The 20,464-nt window shown below is 37.6% G+C and overlaps 1 protein-coding gene across 3 annotated transcripts in view; it reads left to right on the top strand.

Moving 5' to 3' along the window:
- The window catches only part of LOC131435076 (oxysterol-binding protein 1), a 69,887-nt gene that overhangs the window by 17,062 nt on the left and 32,361 nt on the right, over positions 1–20,464 (top strand). The window contains exon 3 of one of the 3 annotated variants that reach the window (XM_058602578.1): positions 7,338–7,436. The exons of the other annotated variants lie outside the window; for them this stretch is intronic. Within the exon in view, the coding sequence (XP_058458561.1) occupies positions 7,338–7,436 (99 nt within the window). The remainder of the gene's footprint in view (positions 1–7,337; positions 7,437–20,464) is intronic. 3 annotated transcript variants of the gene reach the window in all.

Here is a 20,464-nt window from a genome sequence, read left to right as displayed (position 1 = left end):
TGTTTTCGATTTCGCGCATTTTGATTTTGAAATTTTCCGTAACAACTCTGGAAATGTCAAATTCGTGTGCGTCAAAATAGTGTAGCACAGCGCACCCTATGATCAATGTGATGCCCCTCTTAGCTGACAGGGTCTGGCTTATGGCAGTTGAAAACAAATTGCTACGGGAACGGGTATAGTGTGATGGGTAAATCGATGCCTTTTATGCAGCCCGCCTGGGTTCGATTCTCAACCCCGCACATAGGATCAGAAAGTTTTTCTGGCCCGAAGAAGCGAATGACCTCTAGGTCAAAGCCTCTATAATCAAAACGAAAAAATTGCTATCTCAGTTGCAAACGTCAAAGTAATTTTATTGATGAAGTTATAGACAGATTTGTTCGACTTACAGACCGCCGAATATTGCATCGATGATACGATATAAATTAATTAGCTGATTCCAATCCAAAAGTATATCGTTATTTCATTGGATTGAAAAACACAAGCGAATATCCATTCCTCAATCGTTAGTTATTATTTACAACGAACTGTTACATCTAATTGCATAGCACATAACAACAATTTTTTCACAAGACGTCACTACGTTTAAGTATTTTAAAATGCAAAAACGGTAAAAAATCAATGATTTCACAAATATTTTTTTCGCAAGAAACAGATAAAAAACGTTGATTACAAAAACCAGACAAAAGCTTAGTCGTTTTTTTTTCAAAACAATTGTTTTTATTCGATTCTAGCATACAGATTTGATTCAGATGATAAAGCAAAGAGATGAATAACATTAATTTCGATCACAATTTATCAATCCGCGAATCGTTTTACAACTTTCGACTAGTCGTAGCGTAAATTTAGTTACTGTTCCTGTTTCACTTTACATTTCTAGGAGTTCGATCGTTGCTCAAAATTGACTCAAAAATATTAGCTGTTGACATTATTGGCCGGCTTAGATTTCTATCATATTTCTTCAGAGCTCAGGGGAAATCATTAAAATCATGAGCTTATTAACTTTAGTCATTACTTAAATTTACTTTATGTCAAATCAATTTCAATCATTCATTACACCCATCAAAACTACAAGTGATCAAGAAGGAAGAACACGAGGCAGATAATAATGCTAATAGGAACCTCAATTTCAAATTTTTATTAGAACATGGGTGTGTGTTCAACCTATCCCAAGCCCCACTGTCTGGCAGCGGATTACAGAAAAAATATGGTTCCATGTGTTTTGTTTATACATGCAAATAATTTCAGTCCATGACTCAGAGTAGTGTTGGCTCAATCGAATTCCGATGACCCATTTCGTATACATATCGTTCCATCGACCAGCTCCGTCTTAATGAAATGTTTGCATCAGATAGATTCAAACATTATAGAAAAACTTTCGATCCCTTGCAATTGGCAGGCAATCGAGTTTATGTTCTTCAGTTTTGTATGAATAATCAACATTTTCTAATCTTACCAATACTCGAGTTTGCATTAAATGTTTAATTTCTTCCCGTAGTGTAACCTTCCAAACTTTCTGAACTAGCCAATTACACCCTTGGAACATAGTATGAGATTGCCTACTTCTGAATATTTTCTCTTTATACGCACCTACATAAACACTTATACTAAGAGCAGAATTATTTTTTATACACAAAAAGTTATTCTTACGTTTTCATTTCGCTTTACGCGTCAAATTATATAAGGATGATATGCAAAATGATGATTTATGAGTTGCAAGGAATGCTGCAAACGGGTTTCATGAAAACAAATTGACAATTTAAAGTCACATTGAGGATTTAAATACACTTCAGCAATAGGACTTCAAGGCGAAATATCTGACCTATTTGATGGATTTTCAATAATTTCTGCGTTTCAAATGAATTATTTCATACAAACCAATTCGCAACCTCTCATTCTGTGACTAATGCAGAAGGCGATAGCATCCAGTCGACACCGTTCTGTTGACCAAATGTCATCAAAGACACATGGAGAGACATGAGATAGGAACTTGTGAGCACTTAGTTATTTCACCTTTTAACGACCTCTTTATGGAAGCACTGCTTCTGAGCCTCAACCTGGATGGATTCTTAGCGTTAGTAAGATCATAACACTAGCTATGTCATTGTACACTTATGAATCGGTTGTTAAAATCTGTTGGAATGAAAGATCAAATTCCGCTTCGGAATGTAGAACCCTTTCTTTTTCTTATGTACACAAATGTCTACGATGGTTCGTGACAAATAAACGTCTCTCGTCTATTACAGGAACATTTTTATGTTGGAAAACTAATCAAAAAGGAACATTTTTATGTTGGAAAACTAATTAATCCCGCTTTTGCAATCTATAGCAAGGTTGGTCTGGACAATCCCCAGCAAAAGCCACGTGCATGCATTCTTGTAAATGACTCAATTACAGCGTATCTCTTACCCGAGCTAACCACTCGTGACAGATATCATTGCAGTATCAATTGCAGTTGACTTAAAAATAGGAAATATTGAAAAGAAATATATATACTGTTCGGCTTATTTGCCCCACAATGAGCCGTCTCCCACGGATGAGTAGTGCTGTACTGGTCTTCCACTAATTACTGGAAGTGATGCAAATGCTCATCACATCATCTGGGGTAGCACAGATATAAATCCCAGGGGATCTGAACTAATGGAGTACATAAGCAGTACGAATCTATACATTCTCATTGAAGGAAGTCGCCCAACTTTTGTTATGTCTGATAGGGAAGAGGTCTTGGATATAACACTTTGTTCTGAAGAAGTTCAGCACGAACTGGGAAACTGGAAGGTGTCAGATGAAACTGAACATTCGCTCTCAGACCACAAATTTATATTTTTTGATCACTTAGGTGTTACCTTAACTGTCACAACATAGCTTGGAACCGGCGTGGGCATAACAACTCGAGAGCTTTTAAAACTGCTCGAACTGCGTATTAAAAATGCCTTAGATCTGTCGAACAAATTGGGTGGAAAAATCTCTAGTCTAAATGAAACGAGCAGGCTAAACAAGATACTCTCGAAATCAAAAGTTTTCCAGGCTAACATGGATGGTGAACTGGTTTCTAACGAAGAGGACGTTCTTAACTGACTCTTCGAGACACACTTTCCAGGCACCGAGGTGGTTGATCCTGATTTTCTAAATGCTCACGAACCGTGCACAGACAATCTTGATTCGTGGGCAATAGCAAGATCGCTTATCACTTTTAAATCGATAAAGTGGGCAATTGACAGTTTTGCACCATACAAATCACCTGGAAAAGATGGCATCTATCCTATTCTATTGCAGAATGGTTTTGATATTACGAAACATGTCCTGAGAAAGATTATATAGCCAAGAGCTTTAGACCCTTTAGCTTAAGCTCTTTTTGCTTAAAATTCTTGGAACGAATTGTCGACCATCACATCAGAGATAAGTGCCTAATTGAACGACCGCTTCATACTAAACAACATGCTTATCAACGTGGAAAATCCACGATCACACTACTTCACTATGTTGTATATAATATCGAAAAAGCCTTTTCGCTCAAACAATCCAGCTTGGGAGCTTTTCTATATATAGAAGGTGCTTTTGACAATGTATCTTTCGATTGTGCAAGCGATTGTGCAAGCGATGAGCAGACATGGAGTATCATCAAGCATCTCATGCTGGATAAGCGCAGCGCTTAGCAATCGCATCCTCTGCTCATCATTAAGACAGGCAGAGATGAGGAAGTTGAATGTTCGAGGCTGTCCACAAGGAGGTGTCTTGTCACCATTACTCTGGAACCTTGTTGCTGATGGTCTGCTGCAAAAACTCAATGAACTTGGGTTTCCGACGTACGGATTCGCAGATGATTATCTAATACAAATCACTGGACTATGCATTGCAACGCTATTTGATCTGATGCAACAGGCTTTAAGGGTTGTGGAACAATGGTGTCAACAGGTTGGATTGTCGGTGAATCCAAACAAAACCTCAATGGTTCTTTTCACAAAGAAGCGAACAACAACCGGGGCCCTTCCTTTGCAGTTTTTTGGGAGCGTGCTGTTGTGTACCGACCAGGTCAATTACGTTGGAGTAATCCTGGATTCCAAACTTAACTGGACTGCTCACATTGAATGCTGTCTAGAATCAAAAGAGCATGCATGGCCTTTGGCCAATGTAGATGCACTTTTGGCAAAACGTGGGGTTTGAAACCGAAATATATCTATTGGATTTATACTACAATTATACGTCCAATACTGGCGTATGGATGCCTCGTATGGTGTCAGAGAGGGCAAGTAGTAACGATCTAGTCGAAGCTCAATCATTTGCGAAGAGTAGTGCTCATGGCAATGACTGCAGCTTTTATAACGACTCCGACCGCTGCTCTGGAAGCTCTTCTCAATATAAGACCACTTCATGTGCATCTAAAGCAAGAAGCACTCGCTTGTGCCTATAGACTTCAAGCTACCGGTCTATTGAAGGATAAATCAAAAAATTCAGAAATAGGTCATACACGTCTGTGGTCCCAATTGGTTGCATGGGATGATTTTTTTCTTGCCCCTAGCGATTTAACACTCACGTGTAGTTTCCCGTATAGAGCTTTTCAAATAAAAAAAGAAAATTCCATCTAGACAGGAGTGGCTGTCTGGATTTATGGAAACACTACAGCAAGAGCACGTAGTATGTTACACTGATGGTTCACTGATGGAGGGCCAAGCTGGTGCGGGTGTTTACTGTCGTGAATTGGGGTTGGAGCAATCGTACTCACTTGGTAGATACTGCACCGTTTTCCAGGCTGAGATCTTTGCAATCATGTGTGGAGTACAGTGTACCCTCCGGCAAGGCATATCTGGTAAAATAATAGATTTTTGCTCCGACATTCAGGCTGCTCGGGTGACTCACTTTCAAAACTTTCGACCGATTACCGTACTCAGATCGAAGAACTTAGCATTTTCAACGCTGTAAATCTAGTCTGGGTACCTGGTCATTACAACATAATTGGAAATGAATGGACGGATGAACTGGCCAGAGTGGGAGCAGAAAACGACCTTGTAGGACCTGAACCAGCACTATTTCCAAATGCTGGATAAAACAAAAAACTCTGTCTTGGGCTTCGTCTGAGCATGCAAACTACTGACGAAGTTCTGAGACTTGTCGTCAAACAAAGATATTCTTGGAAAATCCATGCCCTCGAGTTTCGAAGAATCTTTTACATTTCTCGAAGCGCCATTCTGGTGTTCATGTGATCTCTGTGAATCCGATTACGGGATTTCATATCACCTAATATGTAACTGCCCTGCAGTATCTCAACTACGGTATCGGGTTTTTGGTTGTTTTTACATTGAAGAATCTATGTTCAAGCAACTGAAACTTAGGGATATTCTTGGGTTTTTTAACCCAATGTGGAAAAGAGCTCTAATTACTCTCGTGAGCGGTTTCTACGTCTTGTAAGTTGCGACTGGTTTCTGTACACATTTATGTTGTGTGCGTGTTTCATTCTGTATTCCTCCCGTTCCTTTATTTTCCATCCGCTTCTATTTCCCACCATCATTCAGGTAAATGATGAAAAGTCACGGCAAGGCACAAATCCCCGAAAATATGGGGAACGTGCCGTTGTGAGCCAATTTATTCTGATACCTGATTGTACACTTATGAATCGGTTGTTAAATCTGTTGGAATGAAAGGTTAAATTCCGCTTCGGAATGTAGAACCCTTTCTTTTTCTTATGTACACAAATGTCTACGATGGTTCGTGACAAATAAACGTCTTTCGAAATTGCATTCTTATATGCAATTTAATGCATTGGTAGTCGAAGGGTCCTTTTTATATCTAAAAAATTAATGCTAAAGCAAGCACGATGAGTCCTTGGTGAGATACTTGTACCAGATGTAGAAGAACCGATCCAAAATAAAAACAATTCGAAATTCGTTCGACTATTGTGATATTTATTTGTCTTGTTGAACAGATTGAGAACCTATAAAAATACGATGAAATCAGCAAAACAAAGCAAAGCTCTGTACATACTAATACAGTATAAAATTTGATTCATCTTTTCAAATCTTAGTGAGGGATTGCATTTCTAACTAGAGTCAGGGTATTTTAAATCCTGCTTATGGAAATATATTTTTATGATGTAAATTCATCTGAAAGTATCTCCATTGTTGTATTAAAAAAAATGTAGTGTTGATCATTTTCTAGTATCGAAATCCTCATCCTTCTACTGGTTAAAAAAACGAAATTTATATGAAGCTCCAGATTAAATTTTTTTATGTTAGATTGCCAATACACGGTAACTGTTTTCCAGTTAAATCACCTGGAATTTAACTCTAATCGGCTCGGAATCGATTGTTGCATCTGGTTTGAGATCCATTGAAAATTAATATTGAATTACGAATCGAATTCCAGGCGAATTAATTGGGATCTCGACACTGAAATCATTTGAAGCTGCCATCAACGTCCTACTCATCTAATTCTAACGGATTTCTTACCCAAGATTCGAATGATTTAAGATCACTTAAGCTTTCTCAACCAAAATAGATTCATCAAACTGTAATAAGTGTTTGACTTGATCGATTAGACATCGATCAATGGCACTATTTATCTTCTCAAAAAACAATTTCGTACTGGTTTCCAATCATTGTACGCGACACTATATCCCAAGCAACCAAACGTCTGTATAAAAGGTAATGATTTGTCCTAAGCTCTTGAAAAAGGTCATGGATAGCATTCTAAACAGTCCATTTTAAAGTAGTTATCCGCACTTGAAAGTTCACACAACGCAACTGAACGAAGTCCTAAGCTTCCGGAAATTTTTAAACAGCGGGGAAATTCACTGGGAACTTACTGTTTTTTTTTTCAAGTAGTCAAAAGTTTCTCGTGTCTTTTAAGTTGTAAGAAAGTGGTTTTCTTTCATTAAATGCGGATTTTTTTATTCTTGGTTTATCCGAATACAATGCATAAATACTACATCAATGTATGAGTTTCGAATCTCGAGAAATGTATGGAATTGTTCATATTCTGTCATGGGAAGTCTCTTACAAACCAGTTAACTGTTCCAATGGTTTCATCAATCTTATTCTGTCAGTTGTGTACAATCTTCTGCGTAAAGCTTATCGATCGAATCAGATCCCATACCAGTTAAGAATAGATATTTTAGGTTGCTTTATATATGTTTTGTAGTCTTTAATAAGAATCTAGTTCTATCAAACTAGCATTGCATCTTTGAAAAATGAATTTAAAACTGAAATATCATGTTGAGCAATTTTTTGTTCTTTGCATCTGTCAACTGCCCTTCCGTACTGAGCTTTACGTCATTATTAAGTTTCTTCTGTTTCACTTTCAACCCTCTATACTCTAATTTAAACTTAGCATTAACCAATTTTCAGGAGCAAAGGATCCATGATGCAATGTATTCGAGCACCTCGCTCGCCCACTAGGCAGGTTGCCCTACCTGAGCCGAAAAATGATAAAAAGAGGCACAAAAAGTAATAGTATTAACACTTACATAGCGTATTCCAGCAGAATTCTAGATTTCATACCTCACTAGTCTAACAGAATAGTGTAGTTCCATAATACATAGCCTTTTCAGATTGTCCTGTGTGCCTCACACATGGTGCTGACAATGTGGTTGTACTAATTTTCCTGTTCGAATGGTGATGGTGCTTTTTCATGTACGTATACTAGGCCTTCCGGTGAATCCGAAACATCTTATTCAATCAGAATTAGAATGATCGTGAAAAAACTCGGTGAATTGATCGATACTTGGTGCTACAGATTTGTTAGTAAATTTACCAAGACACGAAACTGTATTGAAATGATGTCAGAACTTCGTTGAATCGTCCATTTTCTCAGCTTGTACTTCATAAGGTTCAAATGGACTGAATAATATACCCACAATTGATATATCACATGCATATATCAAATCTTGTGTAGTTATTTGCTGTTCCACTGTTGCTTAGTTGAGTTTGCCAGTAAATTTCGATGCATCATTCTTTACTCAGTTTTCTTAATACATATGACAATTTGGTGACTCGTGATCCCACTGATCGTTAACCATAGAATTTAGGACATCACCTTCCGAATGATTTCTAAATTTTATTTGACTTCGTACATAAGCGAATAATGATGAGAGGATTCCTTGAGCAGCAGCATTAAGCAAATAATAAATTTCTTTTCTTTTTGCTAGTTTCGCAATCATAGCCCGTTCGTTCAAAGCCAAAAATCCGTTTCAACTTGCAAACTCACTTTAAACAATAACTTCAACTTCATTCACTTATGTTGTATATAAATGCCTTGCTAAATTTGTCACTTCACAACACTTTGAATTTTCACCAATGTGTATAAGATTTTTACCTGTTTTGTAGTTTTTACATGTACATAAAGTGCGAAAAAGAACCATTTCTAAGCTGATTATTGGCTGTTCATGTTACCTCTGTATGCTCTTGCATTTTTATTGCGAACTGTTACATTTACTGCTCGAATTTTGTTGGCCTTTACTTGTATATTTTTACCGTCTCGTGTGTCAATATTGACAATACAGGGTCCGGCACTCGAAGTGTAACCAATTAAAAAGGCCATAAATTCAGTTTGGCAAATTACTTTTACTTAATTCAAAGTACAAAATGTGTAAAAATAATACAAAATTCAGAATCAATTCACTTTTGCTCGATATGACCACCTTTTGCCTTGACTATGGCCTTGAGACGGTCAAAAAACGAATCGCAAGCTGCCCGAATGTGACTTGCAGGTGTATTTTGGCCCACTCGTGGACAATAACTTTTTTCAGCGCCACGAGACTGGTGTATCTTTTAGTTCGGACTTTGCTCTCCAAAATGGCCCAAAGAGAATAATCCATTGGATTCGCATCTGGTGAATTCGAGAGCCATTGTGTGGACGTGATGAAGTTCGGAACGTTGTTTTTCAACCATTCTTGGTTCACTCGAGCTTTGTGAGACGGTGCCGAGTCCTGCTGAAACGTTCATGGTCTGCCACCGAAATGTTTGTCTGCCCACGGCTTCAAAGCAACCTCCAGAATACTTTCCCGATAATATGTCGCATTTACCTTGACGCCAGGCTCGAAGGTCTGAAGTTGGTTACACTTCGAGTGCTGGACCCTGTATGTATTGCTCGCTTGAACCTTACTCTCCTAAACGTTACTAGCTTCAACACTCTTAGCAACTCCCACAGTATGAAAAGTAGACACTGACTACAAAGACAAAAAATCTTCAATAACTAAAACTTTTCACACTGTTTTCAAATTCTGGTTAGGAAGTAATAAAGCACAACACCGCGATTTCGTATCACGGTGCCGGTACGAAAACCTGTCATCAGTGTTCGGTTATGAATTGCACTTGCACAGCGATTGAGAAAAATCATAGCCACTTTACTAGAAGTATGGTAGAAAGAATTAAAGAATTCCAATGAGTTTGTTTGGACGGTCGCATCGGTATTTCATGCTTCTTGATGTATTTGAAATTTATTCAGCAATACCATGTTGAATAAATAATATCAATAAAACCAGCAAATGACATTAACATATATGCTGTGTTTAATAATAATCAGAATGATAAGAAAAACCCTTCTTAATCCACCTAGTGGTGTGATAATGCCTTTCTCTTCTTTCGTAACAGTCTCATGAAAATATATTTCATACTTTTATTAAATAATTTCGAATACTAATTTTTACACAAATTCATTTAGATTGATTCAAGTAGTTCACAAAAGCATGCTTCAGTGTTTATGTCACACAGTCAGCATCATTTTTCCAAACTAGTGCTTGACATTTGCGTTGCCTATTTGTAATCAGTGATGCTAATCTAAAAAACCCTTCTTAATCCACCTAGTGGTGTGATAATGCCTTTCTCTTCTTTCATAACAGTCTCATGAAAATATGTTTCATACTTTTATTAAATAATTTTGGACACTAATTTTGACAACAATTGATTCAGATTGATTCAAGTAGTTCACAAAAGTATGCTTCAGTGTTTATGTCACACAGTCAGCATCATTTTTCCAAACTAGTGCTTGACATTTGCGTTGCCTATTTGTATGAGAACAGTGATGCCAATCTAAAAAAAAAAGCCTTCTTAGTCCACTTAGTGAAATTTTCATATATCTTGAAAAATCACCATAGGGGGGAGTACATGAAATTTTCGAAATCGAAAAAAAATTTTTGATGCCAAAAGGCTTAGAATTGCATGAAACGTCGAGATTTAGTGTCATCTCGAAAAAAAATTTTTTTTAAAAAATCGACTTTTTGGGACTTAGAAAAAATATGAAAATTTTTCTAAGTCCCAGAAAGTTGATTTTTTCAAAAAAATTTTTTTTTGAGATGACACTAAATTTCGATGTTTTATGCAGTTTTAAGAGTTTTGGCATCAAAAAAAATTTTCGATTTTGGAAATTTCATGTACTCCCCCCTATGGTGCTTTTTCAAGATCGATAATTGTCAAACCTTTACCACCGGGCAGCACCCCTTAAGCATGTGCGATTCAGGTCAAATTTTGCATGAAGGCTTTTTTCGAGGTGCTTAAACTTTTGAGCACTAGATCTTTACGAAAATAGAGTTGATCCTAAAATTTTTACACCCTTATATATACAAGAGCGGTAAAAATCAACGTGTTTTGTCGGTTACGTCACTTATACCATCATATATCTGGAACCAAAAGTCACAACCTTTTGATCTTCGAACTTGATCAATGGCCCGCCAGTAGCTTTCAAACGAGTCCAAGTTTGTTCAAATCGGTTCAGCCATCTCTGAGAAAATTGAGCGCGTTCAAATACAACGCTTTTTGTCGATTACGTCACTTATACAATCATATCTCCGGAACCAAAAGTCACAGCCATTTTATCTTCGAACTTGATCAATGCCCCGATAGTAGCTTTCAAACGAGCCCAAGTTTGTTAAAATCGGTTGAGCCATCTCTGAGAAAATTGAGCGCGTTCAAATACAACGCTTTTTGTCGGTTACGTCACTTATAGAATCATATCTCCGGAACCAAAAATCACAGCCATTTGATCTTCGAACTTGATCAATGGCCCGACAGTAGCTTTCAAACGAGCCCAAGTTTGTTCAAATCGGTTCAGCCATCTCTGAGAAAATTGAGCGCGTTCAAATACAACGCTTTTTGTCGGTTACGTCACTTATAGAATCATATCTCCGGAACCAAAAATCACAGCCATTTGATCTTCGAACTTGATCAATGGCCCGACAGTAGCTTACAAACGAGCCCAAGTTTGTTCAAATCGGTTCAGCCATCTCTGAGAAAATTGAGCGCGTTCAAATATCTTCGAAAAGTGCACACACATACACACACACACATACACACACACACACACAGACATTTTCCGATCTCGACGAACTGAGTCGAATGGTATATAACACTATGGGTCTCCGAGGCTCCGTTCGAAAGTCGGTTTTTCCAGCAATTCTAATACCTTTCTATAGAGAAAGGCAAAACCCTTCTTAGTCCACTTAGTGGAATTTTCATATATCTTGAAAAATCACCATAGGGGGGAGTACATGAAATTTTCGAAATCGAAAAAAAATTTTTGATGCCAAAAGGCTTAGAATTGCATGAAACGTCGAGATTTAGTGTCATCTCGAAAAAATTTTTTTTTGAAAAAATCGACTTTTTGGGACTTAGAAAAAATATGAAAATTTTTCTAAGTCCCAGAAAGTTGATTTTTTCAAAAAAATTTTTTTTTGAGATGACACTAAATTTCGATGTTTTATGCAGTTTTAAGAGTTTTGGCATCAAAAAAAATTTTTTATTTTGGAAATTTCATGTACTCCCCCCTATGGTGCTTTTTCAAGATCGATAATTGTCAAACCTTTACCACCGGGCAGCACCCCTTAAGCATGTCCAATTTAGGTCAAATTTTGCATGAAGGCTTTTTTCGAGGTGCTTAAACTTTTGAGCACTAGAACTTTACGAAAATAGAGTTGATCCCAAAATTTTGGCACCCTTATATATACAAGAGCGGTAAAAATCAACGTGTTTTGTCGGTTACGTCACTTATACCATCATATATCTGGAACCAAAAGTCACAACCTTTTGATCTTCGAACTTGATCAATGGCACGACAGTAGCTTTCAAACGAGCCCAAGTTTGTTGAAATCGGATCAGCCATCTCTGAGAAAATTGAGCGCGTTCAAATACAACGCTTTTTGTCGGTTACGTCACTTATACAATCATATCTCCGGAACCAAAAATCACAGCCATTTGATCTTCGAACTTGATCAATGGCCCGACAGTAGCTTTCAAACGAGCCCAAGTTTGTTAAAATCGGTTGAGCCATCTCTGAGAAAATTGAGCGCGTTCAAATACAACGCTTTTTGTCGGTTACGTCACTTATAGAATCATATCTCCGGAACCAAAAATCACAGCCATTTGATCTTCGAACTTGATCAATGGCCCGACAGTAGCTTTCAAACGAGCCCAAGTTTGTTCAAATCGGTTCAGCCATCTCTGAGAAAATTGAGCGCGTTCAAATACAACGCTTTTTGTCGGTTACGTCACTTATAGAATCATATCTCCGGAACCAAAAATCACAGCCATTTGATCTTCGAACTTGATCAATGGCCCGACAGTAGCTTTCAAACGAGCCCAAGTTTGTTCAAATCGGTTCAGCCATCTCTGAGAAAATTGAGCGCGTTCAAATATCTTCGAAAAGTGCACACACATACACACACACACACATACACACACACAGACATTTTCCGATCTCGACGAACTGAGTCGAATGGTATATAACACTATGGGTCTCCGAGGCTCCGTTCGAAAGTCGGTTTTTCCAGCAATTCTAATACCTTTCTATAGAGAAAGGCAAAACCCTTCTTAGTCCACTTAGTGGAATTTTCATATATCTTGAAAAATCACCATAGGAGGGAGTACATGAAATTTTCGAAATCGAAAAAAAATTTTTGATGCCAAAAGGCTTAGAATTGCATGAAACGTCGAGATTTAGTGTCATCTCGAAAAAAAATTTTTTTGAAAAAGTCGACTTTTTGGGACTTAGAAAAAATATGAAAATTTTTCTAAGTCCCAGAAAGTTGATTTTTTCAAAAAAAAATTTTTTCGGGATAACACTAAATTTCGATGTTTTATGCAGTTTTAAGAGTTTTGGCATCAAAAAAAATTTTTTATTTTGGAAATTTCATGTACTCCCCCCTATGGTGCTTTTTCAAGATCGATAATTGTCAAACCTTTACCACCGGGCAGCACCCCTTAAGCATGTCCGATTTAGGTCAAATTTTGCATGAAGGCTTTTTTCGAGGTGCTTAAACTTTTGAGCACTAGAACTTTACGAAAATAGAGTTGATCCCAAAATTTTGGCACCCTTATATATACAAGAGCGGTAAAAATCAACGTGTTTTGTCGGTTACGTCACTTATACAATCATATTTCTGGAACCAAAAGTCACAACCATTTGATCTTCGAACTTGATCAATGGCACGACAGTAGCTTTCAAACGAGCCCAAGTTTGTTGAAATCGGATCAGCCATCTCTGAGAAAATTGAGCGCGTTCAAATACTACGCTTTTTGTCGGTTACGTCACTTATAGAATCATATCTCCGGAACCAAAAATCACAGCCATTTGATCTTCGAACTTGATCAATGGCCCGACAGTAGCTTTCAAACGAGCCCAAGTTTGTTCAAATCGGTTCAGCCATCTCTGAGAAAATTGAGCGCGTTCAAATACAACGCTTTTTGTCGGTTACGTCACTTATAGAATCATATCTCCTGAACCAAAAATCACAGCCATTTGATCTTCGAACTTGATCAATGGCCCGACAGTAGCTTTCAAACGAGCCCAAGTTTGTTCAAATCGGTTCAGCCATCTCTGAGAAAATTGAGCGCGTTCAAATATCTTCGAAAAGTGCACACACATACACACACACACACATACACACACACATACACACACACACACACACACACACACACACACACACACACACACACACACACAGACATTTTCCGATCTCGACGAACTGAGTCGAATGGTATATAACACTATGGGTCTCCGAGGCTCCGTTCGAAAGTCGGTTTTTCCAGCAATTCTAATACCTTTCTATAGAGAAAGGCAAAAAGCTTTCTTAGTCCACTCAGTGAAATTTTCATATATCTTGAAAAATCACCATAGGGGGGAGTACATGAAATTTTCGAAATCGAAAAAAAATTTTTGATGCCAAAAGGCTTAGAATTGCATGAAACGTCGAGATTTAGTGTCATCTCGAAAAAAAATTTTTTTGAAAAAATCGACTTTTTGGGACTTAGAAAAAATATGAAAATTTTTCTAAGTCCCAGAAAGTTGATTTTTTCAAAAAATTTTTTTTTTGAGATGACACTAAATTTCGATGTTTTATGCAGTTTTAAGAGTTTTGGCATCAAAAAAAATTTTCGATTTTGGAAATTTCATGTACTCCCCCCTATGGTGCTTTTTCAAGATCGAAAATTGTCAAACCTTTACCACCGGGCAGCACCCCTTAAGCATGTCCAATTTAGGTCAAATTTTGCATGAAGGCTTTTTTCGAGGTGCTTAAACTTTTGAGCACTAGAACTTTACTAAAATAGAGTTGATCCCAAAATTTTGGCACCCTTATATATACAAGAGCGGTAAAAATCAACGTGTTTTGTCGGTTACGTCACTTATACCATCATATATCTGGAACCAAAAGTCACAACCATTTGATCTTTAAACTTGATCAACGGCCCGACAGTAGCTTTCAAACGAGCCCAAGTTTGTTAAAATCGGATCAGCCATCTCTGAGAAAATTGAGCGCGTTCAAATACAACGCTTTTTGTCGGTTACGTCACTTATACAATCATATCTCCGGAACCAAAAGTCGCAGCCATTTGATCTTCGAACTTGATCAATGGCCCGCCAGTAGCTTTCAAACGAGTCCAAGTTTGTTCAAATCGGTTCAGCCATCTCTGAGAAAATTGAGCGCGTTCAAATACAACGCTTTTTGTCGGTCACGTCACTTATACAACCATATCTCCGGAACCAAAAGTCACAGCTATTTTATCTTCGAACTTGATCAATGCCCCGATAGTAGCTTTCAAACGAGGCCGAATTTGTTAAAATCGGTTGAGCCATCTCTGAGAAAATTGAGCGCGTTCAAATATCTTCGAAAAGTGCACACACATACACACACATACACACACACACATACACACACACACACACACACACACACACACACACACACAGACATTTTCCGATCTCGTCGAGCTGAGTCGAATGGTATATAACACTATGGGTCTCCGAGGCTCCGTTCGAAAGTCGGTTTTTCCAGCAATTCTAATACCTTTCTATAGAGAAAGGCAAAAACCCTTCTTAGTCCACTTAGTGGAATTTTCATATATCTTGAAAAATCACCATAGGAGGGAGTACATGAAATTTTCGAAATCGAAAAAAAATTTTTGATGCCAAAAGGCTTAGAATTGCATGAAACGTCGAGATTTAGTGTCATCTCGAAAAAAAATTTTTTTGAAAAAGTCGACTTTTTGGGACTTAGAAAAAATATGAAAATTTTTCTAAGTCCCAGAAAGTTGATTTTTTCAAAAAAAAATTTTTTCGGGATAACACTAAATTTCGATGTTTTATGCAGTTTTAAGAGTTTTGGCATCAAAAAAAATTTTTTATTTTGGAAATTTCATGTACTCCCCCCTATGGTGCTTTTTCAAGATCGATAATTGTCAAACCTTTACCACCGGGCAGCACCCCTTAAGCATGTCCGATTTAGGTCAAATTTTGCATGAAGGCTTTTTTCGAGGTGCTTAAACTTTTGAGCACTAGAACTTTACGAAAATAGAGTTGATCCCAAAATTTTGGCACCCTTATATATACAAGAGCGGTAAAAATCAACGTGTTTTGTCGGTTACGTCACTTATACAATCATATTTCTGGAACCAAAAGTCACAACCATTTGATCTTCGAACTTGATCAATGGCACGACAGTAGCTTTCAAACGAGCCCAAGTTTGTTGAAATCGGATCAGCCATCTCTGAGAAAATTGAGCGCGTTCAAATACAACGCTTTTTGTCGGTTACGTCACTTATAGAATCATATCTCCGGAACCAAAAATCACAGCCATTTGATCTTCGAACTTGATCAATGGCCCGACAGTAGCTTTCAAACGAGCCCAAGTTTGTTCAAATCGGTTCAGCCATCTCTGAGAAAATTGAGCGCGTTCAAATACAACGCTTTTTGTCGGTTGCGTCACTTATAGAATCATATCTCCTGAACCAAAAATCACAGCCATTTGATCTTCGAACTTGATCAATGGCCCGACAGTAGCTTTCAAACGAGCCCAAGTTTGTTCAAATCGGTTCAGCCATCTCTGAGAAAATTGAGCGCGTTCAAATATCTTCGAAAAGTGCACACACATACACACACACACACACACATACACACACACACACATACACACACACACACAGACATTTTCCGATCTCGACGAACTGAGTCGAATGGTATATAACACTATGGGTCTCCGAGGCTCCGTTCGAAAGTCGGTTTTTCCAGCAATTCTAATACCTTTCTATAGAGAAAGGCAAAAAGCTTTCTTAGTCCACTCAGTGAAATTTTCATATATCTTGAAAAATCACCATAGGGGGGAGTACATGAAATTTTCGAAATCGAAAAAAAATTTTTGATGCCAAAAGGCTTAGAATTGCATGAAACGTCGAGATTTAGTGTCATCTCGAAAAAAAATTTTTTTGAAAAAATCGACTTTTTGGGACTTAGAAAAAATATGAAAATTTTTCTAAGTCCCAGAAAGTTGATTTTTTCAAAAAATTTTTTTTTTGAGATGACACTAAATTTCGATGTTTTATGCAGTTTTAAGAGTTTTGGCATCAAAAAAAATTTTCGATTTTGGAAATTTCATGTACTCCCCCCTATGGTGCTTTTTCAAGATCGAAAATTGTCAAACCTTTACCACCGGGCAGCACCCCTTAAGCATGTCCAATTTAGGTCAAATTTTGCATGAAGGCTTTTTTCGAGGTGCTTAAACTTTTGAGCACTAGAACTTTACTAAAATAGAGTTGATCCCAAAATTTTGGCACCCTTATATATACAAGAGCGGTAAAAATCAACGTGTTTTGTCGGTTACGTCACTTATACCATCATATATCTGGAACCAAAAGTCACAACCATTTGATCTTTAAACTTGATCAACGGCCCGACAGTAGCTTTCAAACGAGCCCAAGTTTGTTAAAATCGGATCAGCCATCTCTGAGAAAATTGAGCGCGTTCAAATACAACGCTTTTTGTCGGTTACGTCACTTATACAATCATATCTCCGGAACCAAAAGTCGCAGCCATTTGATCTTCGAACTTGATCAATGGCCCGCCAGTAGCTTTCAAACGAGTCCAAGTTTGTTCAAATCGGTTCAGCCATCTCTGAGAAAATTGAGCGCGTTCAAATACAACGCTTTTTGTCGGTCACGTCACTTATACAACCATATCTCCGGAACCAAAAGTCACAGCTATTTTATCTTCGAACTTGATCAATGCCCCGATAGTAGCTTTCAAACGAGGCCGAATTTGTTAAAATCGGTTGAGCCATCTCTGAGAAAATTGAGCGCGTTCAAATATCTTCGAAAAGTGCACACACATACACACACACATACACACACACACACATACACACACACACACACACACACACAGACATTTTCCGATCTCGTCGAGCTGAGTCGAATGGTATATAACACTATGGGTCTCCGAGGCTCCGTTCGAAAGTCGGTTTTTCCAGCAATTCTAATACCTTTCTATAGAGAAAGGCAAAAATTATGGCACCCTTATATATAAGAGCGGTAAAAATCAACGCTTTTTGTCGGTTACGTCACTTATACAATCATATCTCCGGAACCAAAAGTCACAGCCATTTGATCTTCGAACTTGATCAATGGCCCGCCAGTAGCTTTTAAACGAGCCTAAGTTTGTTAAAATCGGTGCAGACATCTCTGAGAAAATTGAGCGCGTTCAAATACAACGCTTTTTGTCGTTTACGTCACTTATACAATCATATCTCCGGAACCAAAAGTCACAGCCATTTGATCTTCGAACTTGATCAATGGCCCGCCAGTAGCTTTCAAACGAGCCTAAGTTTGTTAAAATCGGTTTAGCCATCTCTGAGAAAATTGAGCGCGTTCAAATACAACGCTTTTTGTCGTTTACGTCACTTATACAATTATATCTCCGGAACCAAAAGTCACAGCCATTTGATCTTCGAACTTGAGCAATGGCCCGCCAGTAGCTTTCAAACGAGCCTAAGTTTGTTAAAATCGGTTCAGCCATCTCTGAGAAAATTGAGCGCGTTCAAATACAACGCTTTTTGTCGTTTACGTCACTTATACAATCATATCTCCGGAACCAAAAGTCACAGCCATTTGATCTTCGAACTTGATCAATGGCCTGCCAGTAGCTTTCAAACGAGCCTAAGTTTGTTAAAATCGGTTCAGCCATCTCTGAGAAAATTGAGCGCGTTCAAATACAACGCTTTTTGTCGGTTACGTCACTTATACAATCATATCTCCGGAACCAAAAGTCACAGCCATTTGATCTTCGAACTTGATCAATGACCCGCCAGTAGCTTTCAAACGAGCCCAAGTTTGTTCAAATCGGTTCAGCCATCTCTGAGAAAGTTGAGCGCGTTCAAATATCTTCGAAAAGTGCACACACATACACACACACAGACATTTTCCGATCTCGACGAACTGAGTCGAATGGTATATAACACTATGGGTCTCCGAGGCTCCGTTCTAAAGTCGGTTTTTCCAGCAATTCTAATACCTTTCTATAGAGAAAACATGGCAAAACATGTTCAATCACAAAGCATGTCATGCAGCTGATTAATTTAGCTTGAATATAAAGTAAGTAGAGTAGTGCAGGTTTAGCAAGGGCAATTCAAACGCACCATTCAAATGCAGCGCCTTCTGTGTATTCAATGCCTGCGCTCCTGTTACTTCTGTAAATTAATCTCACGCCAAAAAGCGTTTTATTGTGTTTAATCAAAATAGTGCATGAACATCAGCATCAGCATCAACCAGTTGGCAGTAAAACAAAGTCTCTTGCCGCTCTAATCACTATGTGGTGTGAAATATTTTTTTTACTAATTTAGCATTGCGTAGTAAATGCTGTCAAATTAACAATATCAATGTGATTACGATCCAAACTTATTATTTTCATGAAACCTTCATTTAGCATTTATTTCTCTTAATATAGTATTCATTTTACTGTAAATCAAACAACCGGTTGCGAAATCGAACACGGGGTGCATCAAACGAGAATATGTGTTGAAACTACGTAAACCGTGCCGTAATGAAACCGGTATTTTCCCCAACTCTGGTGATAAGGAATGTTCAAGGAGCATTCCCCAATGATACAAAATTGACAGATTTCCATGATTTTGGAAGTCTCATTGACATTCGTTATCCTCAATTATAAATTCCGGTAGGATTGCTGTTGTCACTATTTTTCACATCCCTCAGCGGAGGATCAACGATTTTAGACGTAGGTCAATCGGCACTCATGTCTGATCATGATCCCGACTTTGTGTGACGGAAGATCAGTACCGATTTTGATCGATATTATTTAAAGGGATCTCGATTTGACGATTTTTTGAGCTTGATTTTCCCAGCACTGGGGGCAAATCGAAACGATATTACATGTTGAGCTTTCTCGCAACACGATTGAAAAAGGCATTTTCTATGCGACAGCACACAATAATCCATTGCTTCGATCCATATAAAATTTAGTAGCAACCTATGAGGAGGAAGAAATGAAACCTTTGTCAGGATCACCGGCAGTAGTATTTTCAAGTAGAAATTTAATTAATGTTTTTTATAATCTGTAAATGGAATAAATATAAAGTGCAACTGCAACTGGAATCTGATTTGAAATATCCAGACGACAAGTTCTTAGCGTCTACAGATTATAACTTTCATATGAATTATAATTTACATTACAATAAATATTCATCGTCTTTCCTACTGTTCTGACAACATTGGTCGATAGGCTTTACAAATTCACAACAGGGATCTTCGATACTAACAAGATGCATTTTTTACTGGAAAAAGAAGTCGAATATTTATTTTATTTATGATGAAACCGAGGTACAATTTGATATATCAGCTAAGTTTCGCGTTTCCTCTTGTAAATTGTAGATGTCGCATGTAAAACTCTTGTTTTCGCGTCAGGTGGATCATCCATCGATAATTTAACTATGTAATTGTATTGAAATCCGTGTCTTCATTTTGTGTTTCATGGCAACGTAGGGACGTAAAGTTAATAATTGGAGTAACATTTGCAAAAAGCATAGTAGTAAAATTTTAACATATAAATATTTCATCCGACGGTTTTTCATTTCGATTTGATTTTTCAAATCGCATTTTTGATTTTGCATTGGTTTTCAATTACATCATTTGTTAACAAAACTTAAAAATATTGAATTCATTGGTAGAGTCGTCATGTTATTGGTGACATTCAATCAATG

This window comes from Malaya genurostris, chromosome 3 (genome assembly GCF_030247185.1).
Source record: "Malaya genurostris strain Urasoe2022 chromosome 3, Malgen_1.1, whole genome shotgun sequence".
NCBI lineage: Eukaryota > Metazoa > Arthropoda > Insecta > Diptera > Culicidae > Malaya > Malaya genurostris.
Note: the sequence above shows the minus strand (reverse complement) of the source record. Positions and strands in the feature narration are given on the sequence as shown.